General features: G+C 45.8%; 1 protein-coding gene across 2 annotated transcripts in view; it reads left to right on the top strand.

Annotated features, from left to right (window-relative positions):
* Window positions 1-18,527, top strand: part of ANKDD1B (ankyrin repeat and death domain containing 1B) — a 679,018-nt gene that overhangs the window by 434,228 nt on the left and 226,263 nt on the right. For both annotated transcript variants that reach the window (XM_069627461.1, XM_069627462.1), the window contains one exon: window positions 17,669-17,767. In XM_069627461.1, coding sequence (XP_069483562.1) covers window positions 17,669-17,767 — 99 coding nt within the window. The remainder of the gene's footprint in view (window positions 1-17,668; window positions 17,768-18,527) is intronic.

Raw genomic sequence — 18,527 nt, 5'->3', positions numbered from 1 at the left:
CTCACTGTGGGATGCCTCGGACACCGGCGGTGTTCAGTAAAGTTAGTGTGCAATTTCAGGCCCACTGGCTCCTGAGACTTCCTCCTGCAGCATCAGGGCCATCAATCCTGGTGTGCTCAGGGTAGAACACGTGAAATGCACATCCTCAGAACTGCACTTCTGCACATTAAGCCCTACAGTGCCAGTTTTAGATAGCGTGCCTAGAGGGCCTACTGCAAGGGACATACAGGCTGCCAGTTGATTGTCCATAGACTCTTGTGTTGACCAGTGTTTGCATAGGGGTTGCAGCTCCCTCTAGGAGTGCTTGTGCGCTCCATCCTCAATGCACCTCACATATCACCACCACGAACAGCATCAAAGGAAAAAAATATATATTCTTTTGATTAGCCTCACAACCATCCCTGTCTGGGTTGCAGCTCCTGCCGGGAATGCTTGTATGCCCAGATACAGCCCCAGCCAAATTCCTGCGTCTCGCCTGGGGTGTTGTTTGCCTTGCGTCTTCGCAGCAATGGTGGGGGTGGGAAGAACCATCATTTCCACAGTGAGAACAGTGACTTACTGTGCAAGTCATCATGGCGGATGAAAACGATGGTGCACCGGCAGGTCTAGGATGCCATGCCCTTCAATGACCCTTGCACCCCTGCAAGAATTCGATGTCTCCAGGGCCCCCTCAGCTTTAGGCCCCAGATGGGCTGCCTGGGAGAAGCTCCTGGAGCTATTATTCGTCTGGCCCTGCGTCAGCAATATTTGTGAGACTATACGGCCCACTGACATGTCGTTCAATGCAGCCAAGACTGCCCTCCAAGAACACTTTGCGCCCATGGCGAATCTTGACTACAAGAGGTCCTCAAGAGGAATGCACTGCAGAAAGAAGGAGAACCCTTGAGGCCTATCACTGGAGCTACGGCGGATGGCCACGACTTGTGCTTGGCTGGATGAAGAACACGAGATTTGTCAACAGATCATTTAAGGATGAACCTCCATCAAGTTGAGACGACAGATACTGCGTGAAACAGGCATTACTCTAGTACGCATTCTAGAACTGGGGCGCTCCCATAAGCTGGCGGATGTCAGAGCTGACAGAATGTGCATCGTCATGAAGTCAATCAAGCTGGAAGAGACTTGCGCCGTGGGTCATCAGCAGTTCAGGATGACGGACAAACACCGCCCGTGGAACAAGAAGGAAGGGTGAGGCACAGAGATAACACCATGTCTCAACTATAGGTACCTCCTAGTTCACTCCAGTGACTGACCGGCAAAAGGCCACACCTGTGGGAGATGTGGTGTGACCAACCATTTTGCCCAAGTGAGCCGAGTACCTGCACTTTCTACCCACCTGTGGAGTCAGGTGGGCCTGAGACAACAAAACCAGAGACAATCGCGGTAGGTCGCGCTGGTCGATCAGTTACCGCCTGAGAACTCCTGTGAGAAAGTACAGCTGATCAGAGAGGATACGGATGAAGAAGATGTATTCCTCATTTCCAGTATGACCAAATTGAAGGTCATAAAACAGCGCCAACCCAAATTTGAAGTCAACATTTGCAGCTCCCAGGTCCCATTGATGATCGATACTGGGGTGTCTGTTAACATCGTGGCTGACAAGCATTATAATGCACTGACAGGTGCTCCGCCGTTGAAGGAGACGCAAGTACGAATTTACACATTCGGGGTAGAAGTCCCACTGCCACTGCAAGGTGTTTTTATGGCACAGCTTGACTTCGAAAGCACCACCATCAGATAAAAATGTATTTGTCAACAGAGTGAGCAAATTTACCCTGCTGGGGTGTGCTGCAGCGGATGCCCTGCATATTGTGCATTTTGCATTTGAAGAGTGCATACAGGATGTTCAGTCCTTGTTGACTAAATACGCAACTGTGTTCACAGGGATAGGGTAGTTCACGGGAGAGCCAGTCCACATACAAATCGACCCAACGGTACAGCCAACTGCACTGAAGCACAGGCGGGTACCATTTCACCTGAGGGTGATGGTTGAGAAGGAGCTCGAAATCCTAGTGAGCATGGACATCATCGAGGAGGTGGAAGGTCCCATCCCATAGGTTTCTCCGATTGTGATCACCAGAAAACCTAAACAACCGGACTCAATTAGAATTTGTGTGGACATGCGACTCACAAACAGGGCTATCAAAAGGGAAAAGCATATCGCCCCAACGCTTCATGACATCCTGAAGGATATCCAAGGGGCGACATTTTTCTCAAAGGTAGACCTGAGGTCAGGTTACCACCAGTTGGTGCTTGACCCCGGGTCCCGATACATTACGACATTTACCACTCATCAGGGATTGTATCGGTACAAGCGTGTCAACTTCAGTATCTCTTCTTCCGTAGAAGTGTTTCAGAACATGATCCGCAGTGCACTGGGGGGACCGAAAGGAGCTATCAATATCAGCAATGATATCATGGTCTGCTCCAGCTCGGAGCAGGAACACCTGGACCGCCTTGGGCGCGTCCTCACGCAGATTCGGCAGCTGGGGCTCACGCTGCATGAGGACAAATGTGCATTCATGCAAAGGAAAATTGAGTTATTTAGGTTTTTGTTCCAAGAAGACAGGACCTCCCCGCGTGAAGCTCTAGCCATGCTCTGGGGCTGTAAACATTTTCACTTGTACGTGTATGGCAAGTCGTTGACAGTGGTCACTGACCACAAGCCTCTTCTCCCAATTATGGTGGGCTCGTCATCCAAACCCCCAGCTCGGATTGAGAGGTGGTTGCCTGCCCTACAGGAGTATGACCTGGAACTAGTGTACTGCCCGGGGAGCAGCAACGCTACCGATTTCCTTTCCTGTCACACGGCGGAAGCAAGGGTAGCAGGGGATGACGACGAGGAAAGGGAGATAGAGGAATTCCTACTTACCCTACTGTCGGCGGCTATGCCTCCATCAATGTCTCTGGAGGAGATTCAAGAGGCATTGGCAAACGATGACTGTTTCCATCTACTCAAGTCAGCAGGGATGCAAGTGGAGTGGAAACGTGCCCTGGAGAAACTAAACAAGCGCACCCATGACGCAAGGAGGACTCTGGAGAAAATGTGGTGAGTGCGATCTGAGTTGACATTCATGGACAATGGGATGATCCTCAAAGGATCAAGAGTGGCCATCCCCTCTAGTCTGGTGCAGAGGGTGCTGGAATTGGCTCACAAGGGACATCAGGGCATGGCCAAGACCAAGGCCCGGCTTCAGATGAAAGTGTGGTTTCCAGGACTTGAGGAAAAAGTGGAGGAGTTTGTCCGAGCCTGTGTGTGATGTCAGGTAGTGTTGCCATGCCAAAGGGAGCCCCACATCGAATTCATGGAACGGAGTGACATTCCTTGGGGGACTGTAAATATGGACTTTGGCTCCACCTGCCGGGGCACTCATTTTATGGTGCTCGTTGATCAATGGTCACGATATCCAGAAGTGGAGTTCATAGAGTCCACCTCTATCGAAGACGTAATACCAGCTGTCGAGAAAATCTTTGCCACCCATGGGCACCCCGATGAGGTGTGCATGGACAACGGACCGCCTTTTCAGAGCAGAGTGTTCTCTGAGTATTTTCAGCGCTTAGGAGTCTGCCGTCGCAAGATCACTCCAGTGTCGCCGAGAGCAAACGGGGGGGCAGAGAGGATGATTAGGACCCTAAATAAAGTAATCTGCATTGTTCATGGACAAGGAGAGTGTGAGCGACAAGCTTTATACCAGTTCCTGGTGGAATACCGCTCCACCCCGCACTGCCTAACTGAGGTATCACCAGCTGGGGCCCTGTTCCAGCATTGCCCAAGAGGACTGTTTCTAGATCATCCAATCCGGAGCCCAGGTGTAATCAATGATGACATGGTGTGGGAGCGAAGGAGAAGAGCAAATGAGCGAGATAATGTCAAGAGAGGTTTACGAGAACAGCACTTGAAGTAGGTGACAAGGTGCTGATATGGTCCAGATATCCAAGGGGGAAAATGTCCCTACCTCATGAGCCCACGCCTATGGACGTAGTGATGACCAAGAGTACTGGGACCTGCTGCTTATTGGGGCAGAGTGCCCCTTCCTTTGGGCGGACTGCCCCTATGTATCATCCAAGGCCAAGATTGTCTTCTTGGTCAGGGAAATTGCCCACCTTTTTTTTTTAACCAGGTCCGGCTGTGTAACTGGGCAAATCGCCATGATGCTGCTCATGAGGCGGACTGCCATCTGTGTGGGTGGGTTGCCTTCCTTTTCCTTTCATCAAATTCGGGCAGACTGCCCTGATCCTCCTACCGCAGCGGATTGCCGTCTGTGTCAGCGGATTGCCTTCCTCTTTCCTTTCCTCAAATTCAGGCAGACTGCCGTCTATATTCCCCTTTCTCTGGCATGGGACTGCTTCCTCCTCGTCGCTAGTTGTTTTGTTCGGTCTTACACCGGAATGGACAGCACTTGTACCATTCTCTCACGTTCCATTTCCATGCATATAGATCACCAGGAGCCGAGGTATATGTGAACCTTCTCTTTAATCCCTCTCCAATTCTGCCCCCTGGCCTTGGTGGCCCCTTGTCCTCCTCCCTCATCCCTGTGCCCATGTCCTTCTTCTCCCTAAGGTAGTCTGTAGTTTTAAGGAGGACCACTTTTTACTCCACAACAGCATGCATATATTCCCAACTGAAGCAACATTTTCATAACCTTGTGTTCATCAAGGAGACCTGGAATCCAGATAATTTCACAATAATTCTTCCCATACTTTATAATATAGTAATTGATTAGTTAAGGGCACCGGGGATACAAAACTCCACTAACTGAAGCTGCTTTTGCCGCAAAAAAAGTATACATACCTTTTTTCCACTACCCTTTTGCTTTGAAAAAACTTAAACCACACAACAAGAATTATTTTTTGTTGCTGACATGTGCAGATGGGTTTTCCTAGCTGAAGGCAAGGGATTCGCTAGAGATAATTTTGGAATGGGCCCCTGGAACTCTTCAACTGGTTATGCCTGACAACCATTGGTTTTACCCTAAAATGAAAGAAACAGCTGGTTGCCCACTGTGATATGCCTCTTTGGGGGACATCAGTTACAGGAACCAAACTCAAATTTGCCCTTCTCCCAATGACCCGCTTTTTCCAATTCCACTGATCTGCCACGTAATCTACCATTATGGGAAACATTGCTATGATCTAATGCAGGTTGATAGCTATTATTATATTAAGTACCCAGGAGGGAGTCGCGCTTTGCCAGTAACAGCCCGCTAGCCTAAGCCATGGTGGGTCTGAGTGCTCTGGGCCATTATCAGTAAGGGTATACTGAACCTCGGCTTTGATTAAGGATTTGGCACAATTCCAGATGAAAAATAGCTATTTCAGTCCAGAAGAATAATTTCTTGCTATCCTCCTCCATTTGAATACTTGGTCTTCTCATTTCAATGCATAGTAACATGTCAAGAGAGCCAAGAGAGCCAGAAATGCAGCTTAGATTGCAATTGCAAAAGATTCCCGATTAAATTTGATTTTTGATTTTAAAACATTTGTATAGCGCACTTAACGAAATAAATTGTGTCTAGGCGCAGATTAAAAATTGACAACATTAAAGGAGAGTCATAAACATATTACCAGAAAGTCAGTCCAAACCAAGTGATCAAACTCCATTATTATTTCCCACCCATCCAGATTACTTAAATAGGTGATGTTTTAAAGCCCTGCAAAACTGATTAAGAGATTTAAGGGCCTGAATCTCCAAAGGGAGCCTGCTCCACAATTTGGCTCATATACTCCGAATCTGTGGTGCTCTCTGGACACATAGTTGGAGAGGGGAATTTGCAGTAGAAGTTTGTCACTTGATCATAGCTGTTGAGTTGGATGATACCAGCTGATTTATTTAGATAAATATGGTGGGGCCAAAATGTTTACACATTTAAAAACTAGGCATACAATTTTAAAATCAATTAGATCCTTAACAGTGAGCCAATGTAAGGAACACTGTCTACTTGAAAACGAGGAGAACTTCCTTACTAAAAAGATCAGCCTCACTGCAGCATTTTGAGCTTTTTGCAGGCACTGGACTTGTGTGAGTGGGATGTCTGCCAACAACCCGTTGCAATAATCAAGACAAGAATTCACCAGGGCTCCCACAACCACTGAATGATCCTCAGCCGAGATGAACAAAAGAGCCTGTCGCAGGAGGCGCAAGGTGCCAAATATTGACTGCACTTTGGTGCTCACCTGGGCTATGCACCCCAGATTTTCCTGCCAGACGCAGCCTACGTTTTTTATTTTAGAGGCAAACAGTAGGTCTGAGCCCAGAAAAAGGGGTGGACCAGGACACCTACTTTGATCAAGAAGGTGTTTAGGCACGAACATTGCTACTTCAATTTTGCTGTTATTCAGTAGAAGTCAGCTAGAGGTCATCCATCCCTTGACCTCCATCAAGCACTGTTCGACCATCTGAAAAGCTTCTTCCACATTCCCTATTTTGATAAACACCTGGTTGACATCCGCATAGGAGTGGAATTTGACCTCATGCTTCCTAAGTAAATCCATCAGGGGGTGCAAGTATAGATTAAACAGAAGGGGGGAAAGAGTTGAGCCCTGGGGTACTCTGCACTCCTGTGGAAGAGATCCTAAGGTGAACCCATCCACTTTCACCTGTTGCTACCGCACTGAGAGAAAGGAAGCAAATCGATTCAATCTTCCTGAGCCATCTAAATAGAATACAGTGATCCACCATATCAAAAGCTGCAGAGAGATCCAACATGACTAGTAGAGATAATTCTCCTTGATATGCCTCCTCAAGGAGGTCATCCCAAACTGCCATCAATGCGGTCTTAGTCCCAAACCCTGGTCGGAAACCAGATTGGAGGGGGTCCAATATGAATTCTCTCTGTATGTATTCTTGTGGATGTGATGTAACAATCCTCTGCAGTATTTTGACCAGCGAGGGAAGGCCTGTCACCAGTCGGTAATTCTGAAAGCTTCCGGGGTCCGAATTAAAATTTTTTAAAAGGGGTGTGACCATGGCCTTTTTTAGCACCAAAGTTACAGAGTCGACTGACAAAGATTTATTTACACATGTGTCATGAAGGGTGAAATCTCTGGCACTAGCTGTTTTGCCACACTTGCCGTAATAGTAAAAAGTGAGACATTAGTAGGTTTTTAGATTTTCTAGTTGTGCCAGTACCATGTCTTCCATAACTGCTGAGAAGGAAAAAGGCTCCCCTTTCGGGGAAGGTCGTACCTCCTTTACTCCAGGCAAATCGTTATAAAAGATATACCATCAGAGTGAAGCTGACCACTGAGTAGGATATTTTCCTGAATCAGCTCAATCTTTTTATTAACAAAAAAGAGTTCAAAGCATTGGCCTGCTCCGTTGAGGGTTCCATAGGTGAAAATAGAAATTTTAGCTGCACAAAGTTGTTAATAATTGAGAAAAATTCTCTCGATTGATTTTTTGAAGCCTCAGGTATTTTGCTCACAAATTCAGACTTAGCTCTAAATATAGCATTTGTATTTTATTTTAGGGCCTGCTTTACTCTATCAGCATCAGTTGAGGTTCTAAGTTTCCTCCACTCATTTTCCATGGCTCTGCAATGCTTGCGTAGTAGGAGAAGATCTAGAGTGTACCAAGGTTTAGAGATTCTTTTCCTCTTTCTGTACCTAAATGGGGCCACTCTGTAACAGATGTTACCCATGATCTCTGCTCCCTTGTCAAAGAAATCGTCACAGTCCCATGATGTGTCTACGGTATTCAAAGACTTTCTAAGATCCTTACCTGATATCTTATCCAAATCTTTGGGTTTACGGTATTGAAAAAGCAGGATATTCCCAGTAGGTACGGCCCCTCTTGCGAGGTGTCCAAGTGTGAACATCCTCGCAAAGTGGTCCGAACAAGAGATGGATAAAGTATAATTTGGTTTAGTGCTCACCCCTCTACATAAATGAACATCACAACAGTACCCCCAAATATGTGATGCAGATACTTTCAAGGGTTTCAGATCATGATTAATTGCAATGTCCCAGAGCTCCTTCGAATCAGGCATGGAACAATCGTCTATCCAGATATTGAAGTTCCTGAGGCACGTAATTCCCTATGCTTGGTGCCCGACTCTATCAGGAACTGATCCAAATGTTCAAAAAAGGCTTTGGCTGGTCCTGGGGGATGATAGCCGAATACACATTTTATGGAGCTAGTAGGTGACTTCCACACAAAAAAATGCCCAATCTGAGTTGAGTCATCCCAATCGAGCGCCTCTAAAATTGAATCTTTTAAAGATTAATATTAGACTATGGTAAATATTATTGTGTAATGGAGAGAATGAGTGGTGAGGAGGAGTGAGACGTGAGAATGGTTTGTTCCTATGGGAAAGGCCTATGGTGAATTCATAACAGGTAGTGGCGACCAGTAAAACTGTGGGAGTCAGCCATATGTCAGGCAGGATAACCTGCCCCTGTTTAAGAGGACTTTGGGGAACTTTGTGTTGGTAAATCTATCGAGATCCCTGTGGGCCAGTCTGCCATGGGGTGTACAGAGAGATAGGTGTGAGGACTCTGAATGGGATATTTTCAACTGGGAAGGATAGCCCAAGGGCAACGTTCTCATCTTGTCATCTTGTAAACAAGACGACAATGAGCAGCATGGGTTCAGTATCCAGTCACAGTACTGGAATCCGGCATGAAGCGTAATATAGGAAACCAACTGATTTGTTTTTGTTAAGCGCTATCTGCTCTGTTGGTGAAATTGGTAGGAGGGGAGGATGTTTGTAAATAACTTCCCAACAGGTGGGCTTTCTCTTCTATGCCAATAAGGGCTGGAGATATGTCAGTCAGACAGCGCAGGATGCATCTGATATTTCCCAACTGATGTTGGTCTCTTGGGAGAACTTGCTTATTAGGAAATCTCTCAGCATTACGGGTTAGTCTGTCCCAACAGGAAAGGCATGACAGAAGACAGAGAGTAATTGAGAACACTGAATCCTGTGGTGTTTATGGGGCGGGGGGTGAAGGGTTGAAGAGTGAGAGACAAAAAAGCAATAGTGTCTTACAGCCTCTAGTGTGGTTGGGAAGAAGGTGGGGTAAGTGGACGTTGATTGAGATTTGGTGGACTTAAGCGACTGCCCAACAGGCAAGGGTCTTCTTAAAACTTGTATGTTATGATATGATACGATATGGCATTTATAACGTGCCTATACACAAGTGTTTCAAGGCGCGATGAGGCAAGGGAGGGGGAACAGAGGGAAGACAGAAACAACGACAGAGACAACGATCTTACTAGGCCAGGTGACATTGAGATCACGCAAGTGCAGGGGAAGGGGGAATGGAAAGTGCGGGGAGAGGTGGAGGGGGCAGTGCAGTACATGGGAACAACAGTTAAATAAATATAATAAATAAAGCAATAAGTAAAGGTAAGTGCAAGGGTAAGTGCAGACCTCAGGTGTTAAGTGCTGGTAGGGGGCTCTACGGATACAAAAACAGTCCCCAAGTGTAGGGGATGCCAGGGAGGCAGTGCAGGGATGCAACTGGTGGGGGAGGGGACCTGGGCCTGAGATCCGAGGGTAGCCAGGTGCCCAGTGCAGTTTCAGCCAGGAGGTCAGCAGTGGAGAGGAGGAGAGAAACCAGAAGCAAAGAGGAAGGTTTTGAGGTGCTTCCGGAACCAGAGATGGTTCTCCTCACGTTTCAGGGAGGCAGGGAGGCTGTTCCAGAGGTAGGCCCTAGTCTAAGAAAGAAATCTACCACCAACCTGTTGCTTGGAGAAGAGACTGAACCTGAGGGAGTTGGAGGCGTATGAGCGAAGAGCTTGAGAAGGAAGATATTTAGGAAGAGAGAGTTGAAGGTATTGAGGTCCCCAGCCCCAGAAGACCTTGTGGACAGTGCAGAGAGTTTTGAACTTAATCCTCACGGCCACAGGGAGCCAGCGCAGAGATTTCAGTCCTGGAGAGATACGATCCCTGGGCTTGAGGCCAAGGACAAGTCTCGCAGTCCTGTTCTGGATGAGTTGCAGAGGATGGAGAGTGGAAGCAGGCAGATTTAGAAAGAGGCTGTTTCAGTAGACCAGCCAAGAGAGAACCAGAGTTCTGGAGACAGTGAGCTTCTGGGGGAAGGAGAGGAAAGGACGAATACCTCTGAGGAGGTGCAGCTGGTAGTTTGACTTCTTAGAGATGTCAGAGATGTGAGGAGAGAAGGAGAGTGTGGAGTCGAAGATGACCCTGAGGTTTTTAGCCTCACAGGTGGGAGCAGGAAGAGGACCAAGAGAGGCCAGCCAGAGTGTGACAGGAACGGAGGGTGCAGGTGTGCCGATGAGGAGAATTACTAGCAGTAAGGCAGAGATCATTGGCGGCACACCACTCCTGGATAGCAGACAGACAGTCAGAGATGAGCAAAGGAGAAGAAGTGGCAGACGGGAGCCTGACAATGAGTTGGGTATCATCCGCACGGCACTGAAAGTTTGGGCAGAGAGCGGCAATGCGGTGGCCAAGAAGTGCCAGGTATATGAACAGCCAGCGAGAGAGGTTAGACCCCTGAGGAATACCACAGGCAGAGATAGAGGAGAGGAAGGATCCAAGTTGAACCTGGGAGGGTCGATCAGAGTGGAAAGAGGTCGGCCAAGCCAGGGCCCGATCGGTGATACTTAGGTTATCACAGAGACGGTTGAGCAGGATGGCGTGGTTGACTGTGTCAAAGGCAGAAGAGAGATCCAGTAAGATGAGGACACAGGGGGTGTTGGAATTGAGGTTGGAGAGCAGGTCTTCACGGATGTTCAGGAGGGCAGTTTCCGTGCTTCTGGCAGCTCTGAAGCCAGACTGATGGTCATGGAGACAACCAATAGATTCAGTGTGAAGACTAAGCTGAGAGATGACCAGCTTTTCCAGGAGCTGTAAACTGGCCACGTCACGCTTATCAACTTGTGATTACCACTGCTCCAATCCTATCTGCCTCTTTGAGAGCGTCCTTTCCCTTTTTTGGCATGGGGGAGGGAGTCCTCGCTTTATAAATAGTAGGGAGATGGAGTCTCTCACCTCAGATGTGCCCTCGACTTCTGCATGAGCAAAGAGAAACCTTTTTATGTGAGCTGGAAGGAAGGTTCAAAATTCGTTTTTCTATGTAAGCTACATTGCAGTTCATAATGGCATTTGTAAAAGGCAGTGTCCATCTTGTTCATTGCAATCTAGCCCTTTGCAATTCTAAAGATGTTTTACTTTTTACTTTCAGTAACACTGGTTTGCATATGTAACATGCTCATGTACATAAGGCCCGGCTTTTTTCTTAACCCGTACTTTTCTGGATTGTGTGCTTTAAATATGGATGATATGCTGATTAAAATAAAGAGAAGCAAATGATGGATGGGAGCACATACTTCGAAATATTACTTTCATTTGGAACTTGATTTACTAAATAAAACAACTATTCAGTTTCAGCCAAATATGCTATTTGGTACACCCCTAGTTACCAGCCAAGCCCGCAACCTCTCCTTGGTGCTTAACGCTATTTGCACCCCAGGGCTGTCTAGGGGTGCTAATAGTGTTTTTCCCCCAAAGGAATCGGGTGATCCATGATAGGGCAATCCTGATTTCTTGTGAACAAAACAGAATGGCTGCCACACAAAGTAGAAAAGGACGTAACGGAGGCAGAGACAATGAGGAGGGTGGAGATGACAAGACCCAGAAAAAAAATGTCCGCAGCTGTGGAGTGACACAGGAACATACCAAGGAATGTAAGCTGATACTGTCGGTACACACCTGCTTTCCGAGCCTCCTGATTGGTTGCTGCCACTCTCTTAGGTGCTATTAGAGCTTCAAATGACTGCTGCACATAAATGGTACCTTGCTACCTCTAGGATTAAGGAAAACGCAATGAGGTTGACTGGTATATAAAGAAAAATGATGCCCAACAGTCAAACTAGTCGGGACATAATAAAGAATGTAATTCTTTTAAAATAACATCCAAGATTGATATTGGGCTACTAAGAAAGAAAGTCACATCACCTGAAGGTAAATGGTTAGTTAACAACCACATATGAAGCTGTTGATCCTATAGGTTGGATAACAGATGTACAGAATTAAGAGTATAAGTGTGAAAGAGTGTGTATGTGTTTGAACGCAGTGGAGAATTTATATGTATTGTAAGTCTGCGTGTACATGTCTTCAGCAATGGTCATTGACATTTATTGAAATGTACAAAAAGAGCAATGGTAAGGTCTGATGTTTCCATGCGGAAAATATGATTAAATGTGATCTGTATACCTTTGAAATAAATGCAGTTTTGGCTATATATTTTAAAATAAATGTGTTTGTGGGATTAAAACTTGTACATGGAATGAATATGAAATGTAACATAAAGTGGTCTTGTGTAGTGTCCTTCTGCCATTTGTGATGGCCTTCATTTACGTGTTCCTGTAAGAAAAGAGGGAGGTGGTGGATGTAGATGGTAGTGGGAGAGACATATGTGGAGCCTGTGGTGCTGACTGGTGTAGATTTGGCAGGGACACTTGGGAATATGTTTATCCAGAGAGTGGAGCCTGAGATCTGATAAATGACAGTGCTCTTGGTCTGGTTTAGCCTTTGATGTGGGTGTTGTGATAGACCCAAAGAGGTGAACTTTGGAATAACTGAATTAATGTTGAGGTGCTAACTGACAGACCTTAGGAAACTGCGATGGGTGAGACTTGTGAGTGTAGGGTAAGGTACTAGGATATCTTAGAGCAGAGTAGCTTAGTCGGGGAGAAGAGTGGCTAGACAAATTAAGGTTACATTAAGTGTGGGGGAAGCGTAGTGCACCATCCTGGAGCGGAGTAATCGACCACATCCGAAGAATTGATTAGGACAGTCTGTTAGTAGTTTTCCTTCGAACAATGAACTATAACCAACAGGAAAACTGCTGAAAAAAACTGAATTGTAGTAATTTCTGTCTATAGCTGAAAATGGCTTTAAACAGTAACCAACAGTACACTGAAATATATACCCCCCCACAAATGAAAACTTCAGAAAAGAAAGGAGGCAATGAAAAGGGGATAACTTTGAAAATCAAGGTAGCGGTATTTGGAACACTGTGTAGTTTTTCAGTGATACTTGTTTTGAGTATCATGGTGTATTTTCAAAGGTCTTCGGGCCTCATCACGAGTTGGACGGTATCCCGGCTGAAATACCGCCCAACTGTAATAGCGTTAGCACCAGCCGGTCTGGCGTTATTGGTAAATCCCCATTCCTCATTGGGTCCATTGGACTCTTTAATCTTTTATATCTTCATTCATGCTCTTGGTTTAGCCAATTTCTTGATAATAGCAAGATTTATTAATCTCAAGGCCATTCAGATACAGCCATGGATACCCAACTGATCCTTAAATGCGGCGTTCCGCGTGGCTTATTGGGCACAATAACTGAGTTGCGTTGAACCCATCTTTCTCTTCTGATTCTGACCACAACTCTTGACACAATCAAATCCTCCTATTGCAGTAATCATATTTCCTCTCTTTACTTGTACCCTCTCAAACTCTTTATGACCCTCCAAGCTATGTTTTCGCCTCTAAGAACCACTCCATTTCCTCCTCTTGTTTCACCAATTACTTTGCCTTTTAATTCTTCACTAAAATTACCAAAAAACAGGACACCTTATCCATCCTTCTATATTTCCCATCTCCTTTCCCATTCTCAGCTCCTCTCATCTTCCCTACTCTCTCCGCTCTATCTAGCTTCTCCCTCACCTCCTCCACTGAATGTTTTCCCATCCTTCACTCTTCAAACCAACTTGTGCTCCAATTGACCCCTTTGCACCCAACTTGAGAAGGAACCCGTCATCTCTGCTAACCAGTTCACCTTATTCAACCTGTCTCGCTCAATTAGTATCTTCCCAGTCTGTTCTAAAACAGCCGCAGTCATACGCCTTCTAAATAAACCAACTGCTAACCCCATCAACCACTCAGTCTATAGACCTGTCACTTTCCTCCCCTACCACTCTAAAATCTTCAAGAGGGTTGTCTTCAACCGCATAGTCAACTATCCTAAAGGTACACTCACTTGCTGGTGAGGACACATTTTCTGGCCTAGGTGGACATGTGCAATTTAGTGGCCCTTGGTGTAGTGGCCTAAGCCAACAAAGCAGCAGCCCCAACTTCCAGTGCAAATAAACTCAATACCAGCTTCTATCTGGTCAACATATTCTAAAAAAAAACAATAATAATATATGTGGTCGAAATAATTGACATAGCTTTCCTTTTGTAATTTATGGACCGAATTCAACATGTCTCCTACAGACCGTTGATCACCTGGAATGCCCAGTCATTCTCTGCCAGACATGGCAAGGAGCTCTGTCAAGGGCCCTGCTGGTAACTGTGACATTGGGGTGTGCACTTGAACAATGTAATTGGCTTTCCTCATGCTTCCAATTTGCATTGTCTTGGAACGTTGTCAACATACTCCAATTTAGCGGGGGCAGACGAGATGGAGAGGAAGTAAGATTGGATTTGGGTTGGAAGCCCTTGGCTGAAATGTTCAAGGGAGAAAAGGCTGAAAGTTATTTTTCCAAAAATAAATTTCTGACTTCTCTCCCCTGAACATTTCAGACTTTGCCGTTGCTCCCACCCGAACCCCCCTACTTACCTTGCGGCAGCACACTTTGCTGTGTGCCGCCGACTCGCTGTGTTCCAGAAACGCCTTTTCCCTTTCACTTCCGTGATCGGGAATCGGCGCTTCGGGGTCCTTTCCTTTTTTCTTTTTTTAGTTTTTACGGGAACGGCTGTGGTGGATACCCCCGCAACTTCCACTCACAGTATAGTGAACAAGGGTGCAGGGGACACCCCTGCAGCCCTTGCCACCGAATGGGGGACTTGGTTAAACATTTCGGCCATTCGGAATTTTCAAACGGCCGAAATTCGGCTAAATCTCCCATTCAGGATTTTAAATATGGTCTTTTGGGGGTGATTCCAGTAAGATTTACCTATCGTATTTATTTGTGTTTACAAAGAAGGTGTGTGTGTGTGTCTCGGCCTGTGTGACTGTAGGGATGTGTTCAGCATATAAAGTATATGTGGAAGGATGTACCTGTATGTTCATGAGACTGTGTCTGTTTGTGTATATATAGTTGATCTGTATGAGTGACTTTTGCTGTTCACATAAACTGTCTTCTGAATAACACAATGAAATACTATCACAGACTCCGTTAGTACTCTACCAATAATGAAAACACAAATGTAACATTCTTCTGGGCGTGTTTGCCAGCTGTGCTTGAATGTCAGCACCACAAACAACCCAACAGTCATTACTATTCACACCGTTTAATTACATCCCTGGGTGCTATTCAGGGTGCTATTAAGCACTTTTTTCATAATGAACTCACTAGTGATTGAGAAATTCATGACAAAATTGGGGAAGCATTTGTACAAATTGAAACTGAGGACACACTGAAAAGATAGGACACTTACTTCATGGGCAACACGGAATCATGATAAACTGCTGACGATTCTAAGAGAACATTCATCCATGGTCAGAGAACCTCTCACTGAAATGCGTACATTGCCTGTGGACAGAGTGAACATGCACCTGCCGCCTAGCCTCTACTCCCTCTTATTCACTGAGGAGGCCCACAGGTGGGGTCCGCCCAGGCACACTTGCAACAGTGTTAAAATCAACATGGGTGCCTCACCCTATCTAAACAGGCTTTGCATCATCCTGTTCCTTCTAGGCAGGGTTCATTCTGAAGGATTGTCTTTTTCTAATGTTTTTTTTTACATATTGAAGCCCTAGCCTCGTGGGTCTCGAGCAGCTCCTCCCCAACACACTTTGCTGTGTTCCTCTAGAATCAGTCCTAGGCACACTTCTCTATATATCTTCTACCTCAGCAAACTAATTTTCTCTTTTGGCTTTAACTATTGCCTCTTAACTGAAGATATTCAGATATTCATCTTCTCCATCCGCTCCTTCAAACCTGCAATCTCCAAACGCAAAGACAACTGCCTAACCACATGCTTCTTTGCTAAACACTTCAAAGCCAGAAGTCATCTTTCTCCCTGCCTCTAATGTCAAGCTCACCCTCCTTTCTCCAAACTCTTTCCACCCTGGCCTTCTCACCCTTCCATCGCTCGCAACCTTGGGGTTCATTTGTTGGGAACCTGAAACTATACCAGTTCATCATAGCCACTCCCACCGCAGTACGACTCAATTTCCTATACATTACAAAAATCCAACCACAACTTACACACCCCACATCAAAAACATGTCACCCTGCACTTGTGCGATCCCAACGTCACCTGGCCTAGTAGGATCGTTGTCTCTGTCTTCCCCTTGTTTCCCCTCCCTTGCCTCGTCGCGCCTTGAAACACTTGTGTATAGGTGCTTTATAAATGCCATATCATATCATGTATTTCTACTCTTGAGCTCAGCAACCTAGGCTACTGCTCTACCCTACTATTATTTTGCTTCCCTCAGCAAAGTCCTCAACATTGTGACATACACTCTTTTCAACCACCCCAGATCCTCGCCTACTTCTTTCTACATTCACCATACCGACCGGATGGCTCTCCTTACAAAATCACTCCCCCTTTAAATTCCCGATACTTGTCAGAAAATCCATCAATTGTATTGGCCACACTACCCCACTGAACGCATACCACTGTGATCTCTCTCCCAAACTCTCTGCTCCTCGTCTCTTAACCTATCATTCCCACACCCCTGGGCCTCCTCCGGAATGTTCTCCTTTTCACATCTTGCCCCACTCCACTGAAATGTTCTAACACAGCCATCAAAGCCATCTCTTCAGTGGAAAACTTCAAATAGGTCTCATCAGACAGATGATGATTACTTGAGAGCGGAACCATCTTACCTGGCATTCAAGAATAATGTCAAAACTTGGCTCATTAAGCAGGAGCACATCACAGCCATTATGTAACTGCCACACATACCTTTAGGCTAGTAACGCTGTTGTAAATATGCTTCCTTGATATATTGCCTCTGTAAAAAGTGCACATTTGCTTACCAATACTGCACTGTACTATTATTGTAAATGTATTTCTGCCTGTACCTCCCCTTTTACCCTCCATAAGAAATGCGCCCAGATGCCTGTGGGCCAGGTGCGCACACTAAATAAACACAATACAAATACAATCTCCATGCGCTGGCCATGGAAGAAGTCCCCCCAACCCCACACACTTATCCAAACTAACAGGGCGCACCAATGCTCCTGCATTCTGCCCTCAGGACTACTCTATGCAATGTGTGTATATGTAAAATACAAATAAATACAATTCAATTCATGGAGCTGGAATGCTTGGTCATCATGTAGTCTACCTAGTAATAGCTGGGAGTAAAGTCCATTAAGGTATAGACTCAGGCCCCTTACAGAGGTAGTAACGCCGGATCATGCCATCGTTTTTTAGATCTTCACCTGCACGTCTTTCCTGTAGAACATCGAAAGGGCGAGCTTCAGACTGATGGTGATTACTTGAGAAGACAACACAAAGGTAGAAAGCGAGGTGGTATATGGCAGTCACTTGGCCCGAGGCAGCAGGGAGTGACTGGGCAACTCTGGGTGCTAGGGGAAAATACCCACTGTGTGATGTGAATAGGGGAACCCCCCATCTCTCTCCCAGTCTTTCTTTAGCTGAAGAGAGGGGTCCTTTTTCCCTATCCTCAGTACACTTTCGGAAGATCATTTTAAAAAAGAAAAATCCGATCTGCTTTTAGCTATGCTTTGCCTTTCTCCACTGATCAGCATTCCTGTTGTATTTTCTTCTCAGGATGGCAGCAGCGCTTTGCATGCAGCAGCACAGGGCGGCTACACACGTTTGGTCGGATTTCTTCTGAGTAAAAATATTGACATCACTCCCAGGCCTAATGTGAGTATCACGTGCATGCATATGGCCCTATTGTCAGGCAAGATTGTGTCCTTGCTATGAACTGCAAAATGTACACTAAGGAATGCTCGTCCGCGAGTGCAGTTACACATATGCAAAAGCGCACATATTTTAGTGAAATATATTGATGCAGTTTGAGTCTAATGACGCTTTAAGTATAAAACGAGTAATGCATATTTAAGGAAACGTGTGATTGAAGTTTGAAAATACAAATTCTCTTCACAAATTGTCATATACATGTTGTGATTGTTTTAATGTATTGATGCTTTCAGAAAATCCCTTGGAGCCAGTAGAATGTGCATTAATATGGGGGAAATTAATAATTGAAATGGTAGGCAAGTCACCGGGAAGTCGTATTGCCTCCTTTTACCCCTCTAGGCCACCAGAAGGAGGGGATCCATTGAAGACTTGACACAGAGGTTTCTGTAATGCCACACACGCCTGAGGTGGTTCTTCCTTTGTGACCATGGGCTTCTAGGAACCAGCATTTCTGCTTGAAATAGTAGGATTTCCTATTGCATAGAGCAAGGGAGCTAGCTAGTGGTGATGGCACTCTAAAGTCAAAAGTTCTTTTTGTGCTGTGATCTGCAAGGTGACTCACTAATGTTCAAAACGAGCTTCATGTTCTGCCCAGAAGACATTTCATTAAGAGCCGCACATGCAGGTGCTGAATAGATCTATTTGAAGTCTGCCGATGACGTACCTGCTGCAACCATCAGTGAACCAATTGGCAGTCTTTGTG

The sequence above is a fragment of the Ambystoma mexicanum genome, chromosome 6p (assembly GCF_040938575.1).
Source record: "Ambystoma mexicanum isolate Mex_15411 chromosome 6p, UKY_AmexF1_1, whole genome shotgun sequence".
Taxonomy (NCBI): Eukaryota; Metazoa; Chordata; class Amphibia; order Caudata; family Ambystomatidae; genus Ambystoma; species Ambystoma mexicanum.
Note: the sequence above shows the minus strand (reverse complement) of the source record. Positions and strands in the feature narration are given on the sequence as shown.